The sequence below is a fragment of the Ostrinia furnacalis genome, unplaced genomic scaffold (genome assembly GCF_004193835.3).
Source record: "Ostrinia furnacalis isolate ACB-3 unplaced genomic scaffold, ASM419383v2 OfSCF1978, whole genome shotgun sequence".
Taxonomy (NCBI): Eukaryota; Metazoa; Arthropoda; class Insecta; order Lepidoptera; family Crambidae; genus Ostrinia; species Ostrinia furnacalis.
Window position 1 is genome coordinate 66,876 of NW_021132217.1, and position 5,680 is coordinate 72,555.

General features: G+C 36.9%; 1 protein-coding gene across 1 annotated transcript; it reads right to left on the reverse strand.

The window, feature by feature from the left end:
- Positions 1-3,202: 3,202 nt before the first annotated feature.
- LOC114354230 (uncharacterized) lies at positions 3,203-4,297 on the reverse strand. Its single transcript, XM_028306495.1, has 3 exons — positions 4,293-4,297; positions 3,611-4,025; positions 3,203-3,226 (listed from the first exon to the last, which is right to left on the reverse strand). Exons 1-3 carry the CDS (start codon positions 4,295-4,297, stop codon positions 3,203-3,205), a joined length of 444 nt encoding a protein of 147 aa, XP_028162296.1.
- Between the last annotated feature and the right edge of the window lie 1,383 nt (positions 4,298-5,680).

Here is a 5,680-nt window from a genome sequence, read left to right on the forward strand (position 1 = left end):
CGGACGCCGGCCGGCGTTTTGAGCTGTCAAAACTGACAATTTGAAGTTTCTCTGTGTGTGTGTAAACAAAATATTAATGTGTTCTGTCACTAAATTGATTTTGGAATGTTTTGTTTTATTTCGGTGTTAAAATAATTTATACAGTACTTAATAAAAATAAAAACATATTTTTTAGGTAAACCTTTTTAATCATTAAAGGGAACAATAAAAACAATGTGCCCTATTTAATAACGTGGGTAAAGTTAACTATTATTTTATAATAGATATTATTAATAAATCTCAGCGTAAAAAAATAAAATTAAAGACAAAATCGTGAATTCATACTTTTTATTTGTAGGTTATCCGTAGAGATAATATTGTAAGTTTTTACGCGCATATTGGCATATGGTATACTTAAATCGCTATTATAATAAGGTTTGTTTGTCTATCAAAATCCGTAACAGAGTCGTGTGGATGGAATCTTGAAGTATTATCGTCATTTAGCACAGGGCAGGTTACGTAAGCCGCGAGGCGGGCGGCAGCGGCCTTGCGCCGACCGCGCATGCAACCTTGTCGCCAAGCATCGCCGCTTCCGGGTCGCCGAGGGAGGGCCTTTCTGCCTCTAACTACATATACTAACGTGTAGCTACTACACAGTAGCTACAGAGTAAAGGTCACCACACATTTTCAATGGATACTAACTTTTGTTTCTATTGCTTTGTTTCTTTTCGCGGAGCAATTGACATTGACGTTTATTGAGGTTGCCATTTCGAAGGTAACGTATTTATCTGAGTATTAGGCAGTTAAATTGATCTCGAGTTCTAAGATGGTCCATAGGAAATGTACTGTGTTACTCACTCACGCCCGCCAGCTGGCTGGTTGTGCAATTATTATTGCACTACACGTGTTATCGCCTGCACACGTGACAAGCCGGCACGTGCCAGTTAAATACGTTATTTGTCTCTCATCCAATCACATTCAACGCGTTATGCCGATATTGCATAACTTATGACCGGTGAAACCTTGAGTTTCAGTCGAGCACTGCAGTTGCATAGATTAAAGAATTCATTCGACTGGGTAAAACGTGTAACTTATCGGCTTAGCGATAAGCATATAATAAAATATACTACTAGAGTTTAGTTGTCGATATTGTGGTGTTGTGTGGGACTCAAATGATTTGAGTTCTAATGTAAAACCAGTGGCGGGGCAACAACTAAATTTGATGTGGGCAAGACAGATATCGCGAGGCCCTGTTCTATGGCGACCTGAAGACGGATTTTATAAAATAATAAAAACAAACAAAACAATTAACACTGCCAAGTTTTTATTCATAAAGATACAAATTAGATTAATTAAATGAAAAATTACAAATGTATTGAAACTTTTTTGTGAAAAATTGGAATGTCTACAAAATTGATTATTAACGTTTTTTTCGTATTTATGATATTCTGGAAAATCAACTGTAAACATCGTAAGTCCCGATTAATCGGGAAGTTTTTGAGATTTGCCATTAGGCAAGATGCCACCAAACCAGAATCACATCCATAACAAATAATATACTTTGCAGAGTCACACCCATCCAGAGTCGCACCCATTACGGCTTATTTTTGTTTTATTCTCGCTTTAAACATTTTTGAGTCGCGAGGCCGCGTCTTTCCGTTCTATACATGGCCAGAACGCACCCATAGGAAACTGCTCGTGTATATTTCGGAGTGCCTGTTTGTAAATCTGTGACTCCAAACTATACACGAATTNCGAAACTCAATGACAGGGGGGCGCTACCATCGTTCAACTATATGGTTTCCAACATGACAAAAATCTGAACCAGCGATCCGGTATTGACGGTGGCGCCCCACTGTCAATGTCATCGACAGGACAGTCCAGTATTTTGGAACTATATAGGTTCTTCTTTTACTAGCCAGTGTCTGATGCGTTAAAAGAACTTTTTGCTCATATCAAACGCTGTCAAGATATTTAATCTGTGCGTTTCAAAGACAAAATGGTTATTCATGAGTTCGCACGCCGTCTGAACCTGAATGTAGGCAATTAATTTAATTAAGTCTCAATTTGCAAGTCTGAACTACAGATAATTTTAATCTGCGACTCGTTTGTGATAGTTTGTACTGTTCCTTTATCTTTTCCTTGTGAACCGTTTGCAGACAAGTTATTAAATTCAGTTTTGCTCTTTCATAATTTTTCAGCTTTGTTTGGGAGCAATAGAGAGACTTGAGAGTTTTTAAAGTACTTTTGCTGTAATACATTCTGCCTTTGTTTAGAAGTGACAATAAGGTGAAAGAAAACCGGCGGATATTAGTGTCGGTTGCGTAAATCAATGAACGTTTTCACTATCAATCCCTAATTTTTAAGTGACCCCTATGAAAACAAAATTCCTGTCATGTGTTACCACAGGGGTCACTTAAAAATTAGGAATTGATGGTGAAAACGGGCATAAGTATCTTATGTCACAGTTTACCTATTCTATTAAAATTCAGAAATTCCTGTCACAGGAAGAGCGAAGTATGCTATAATAAATTGTTTAAAAGCAACTCCCAATAAACTGAAAAGAATACAAAATTGACTAAAATTCGCAATCATTATGTCGTCAAGATTCGAATAAGCCCCAAAGAGATTGAGCCCCAAATCTTTCTTGGGACAATCTTCAAAACACCCATCACAGAGGATTTGGGAACAATCTAAGCGACTAAAGACGTATTAAGGTGCATCTGCCCAATTACTGGAGTCCCAGGAGAGAAAAACATGGGGAAAATGTACTGAGACGAGTATGAGTGATGTAAGCCGGTGAACTGAGGTTGTAAGTTTTTAACCGACCTCAAAAAGGAGGAGGTACTTTTTTACTATTTTTAATGTCTACATTTTAGTGTTTAATTTACTGATCATCAATAACCTACTACTTTATTTTTGTTGCCCTGAAGGGGTGTGATGGCCAGACTGATATACTTTTTTGGGGTAGTGCAAAAGCGCTTGCAAAAAATAAATTATTTATTTACTTTTTTATGAGGTTTTTTGAGTTTATTTATTTACACGCTATCTTATAGACTTACCTAAGAGGTTTTAATCCGCCCCGTTACCGTTCCTTCATGTTTTTCCCTATAAAACTTTTTCTTTTATATTAGTTTTAATAAAAACACAGTGAAAGAAAAATACCGTGAAAAAAAGATTTAACAGAAACAAAATGCAAAGTTAGGAATGGTTTTGACAAGGGTCAGTTTTGGGGCAAACTTTGTTCCTGCAAATTGAAAAGGAATAAGATATTTTGGACGCTTTATTTTTAAAGGTCCTGTTTAAGTTGGAAAAAGTTTTTTTTACTACATAACATTACCTAATACGGAAAGATTATTTTAACAACATACACTTGCGTTTACTTACATTTTACTAATGTTTTTTTTTAAAAGATGACGAAGTTGATAACTAAACCAACTGCATTAGGTTGGTAGTAAAATTTTGTCATTTTTATTTATGTTAGTACCGAAGAGAAAATTTAGTAAGAACCTACTCGTATGTTGATAAAAAACACAACCCTCCTTCTGGCGCAGTCAGGTAACTAGCCACGCAGCGCTGTTGCCGACTCAGCGGATATTGTACGAACTATTGTACAAAAAGCGCCACCTACCTTATCACCGTCGAACTTCTCCGTCGGTTCGTCGTACACACGAACTTCGCGCTTATCCCTAGATCCGCGCCTCGCCACCAGAGGCGTTTGAGGCGGCGATGCTAGCGCCACGCTGTTCCGCGCGCTATCTGGCGGCGACTTGATGAACTCAATCTTCCCGCCTTCAACACAGATGTTTGGCGTTAACGGGTACACGGGCGACAAAGCAACGTTTGTATTTGCTAAATGGTTGTAATGCACTTCTAGTGGCAGGGATTTTGGTTTGTTCTTCTTCCGATATGTGGAGTCGTAGGCTAGGACCTGCGTTTTGTCTTCGGGGTGGACTTGACGAACCTTCCCGGGTGGCCTGTCAGGTGGCTCTGGGGAGACGTTGCCGTCTGTGCCCGGACTCTCATCCCTTTCGTTGTTGGATATCCTGGAACAAATGAAAAACAATATTATTTTATGTTTTTTTAACTCAAAATTTAGTAATTAGTTTTATTTGAATACTAAATAAATAATTAATTTAATAAAATAAGAAGTGGTTTGATTGTGCATTTTTTTCTGGTCAATAGGTATTTATTTTTATAAGTATTGAAATGTTAACGAAACAACATTATTCTCAGTCAAAATTATGATAGCAATAAAACCACCAAATTGTTTTAAAATCTCATTTATTAATAATTAATTAATTGCAACAAACCTCATTTTAACATTAAAGAAACCAAAAATATTTTTTGTTTTAAGTTTTGAATTTAGAATGGAACATCAAGAGCCAAAGTTAAAAGTATGGATGGCCATTAGTTTACATCGCGTTTCATAGATGGCGCTGTACAAGTTTCTGCACACCTCGGCCAGTAAATTTCCCTTTTCTGGCCAAATTATTAGTGAAATATATATTTTTTGGAAATTATTTTTATGTAGTAAGCAGAATAAAAGATAGTTTTAGTAATCCAATAAGAATTTTCTCAAAAATTCTAATAAGAACCTGTAAAAATACCTGTATTACCTAAACCGCGGTGACGAAGTTTTTTACCCCGCTAAGTATATATACGGCCGACTCAGTCGTTCTGTTGGAAGTGTATTCTTTAGTGTGATGCCACATTCTGTATTTAGATCTCTAGCTTTAGTTAGGTGGTCTACAGGCCGTGACGTCACGCGATCGTTGTGGTTCGACCCTTGTAATGTGCGCGGCGGACGCTCGCCCGCGCGGCTGCGACGGACGCAAGCGCATGTTCCAAGGGCGGCCTTAAACTTACGCGGTATTAGTTACACGTTAGCTTAGCTCCGGTTCTAATCTTCGAGCACTTCTATGTATAGGCGGCGAGATATCTCTCGATTGCCAGATTTTTGCACCGATGCGTACGGAAACTTATCAAATTGTACAGTTTCTTGCCTTCTTACTATTTATTGTTTTGTGTAATGTTTATCTATCGTAGATGTAGATAAGCGAGATGTTTTGATATTTGACACTATGTGGGTCAATTACAATAAAATAGTCAATGGCTTGCTGAACCTCTTTTTCACTTACAGTGCAATTGCTGATTCGAATCCCGCAAAATAATGTATTGCATTTTGGTTAAAAAACATTTTACTTAGTTATATTAGTTTAGGATTAATTAATTTTATGTTGGAGATTTTATGGTATATGATTTTTCATTTATTTATTTCAAATAGGTTTACAAACTATCCATTACATAGCCATAAATTTTTTGTAAGTTTATTATGTTTTTGTTTTTATTAATAGAATTATAATACACTAACGACTTATTATTATTACCAATCAAAACAGGTTCAACGTCACTACGTTAAAACTTTTACCACCCAAATATTGACAAAGCTACAACAATATTTGTCGACTGTCCCCACTTCCCACTTCCCACCGCGCGCGTTAATCACTCTGTTATCAGCTGTTATCACAGTAGCCGCGGAATGTAATAAAACCGAACAACTTCCAGGTAACGTTAAGGGGAAGCTGGTAGGAATTCATTTACAAAAAATCCAAGATTTTGTAATGATCGGACTTAAGAGGCTGACGTGAGGTGATTGGCGCCACCAAAAAATGATATTTTAGTAACTTAAAAGTACTTA

What these genes read in the sequence shown, in the direction of transcription:
- LOC114354230 (XM_028306495.1), bottom strand. An exon ending in AGAAGTTCGACGGTGATAAG is followed by an intron (nt 3,227 to 3,610) that starts GTAGGTGGCGCT and finishes TTCAATTTGCAG; the next exon opens with GAACAAAGTTTGCCCCAAAA.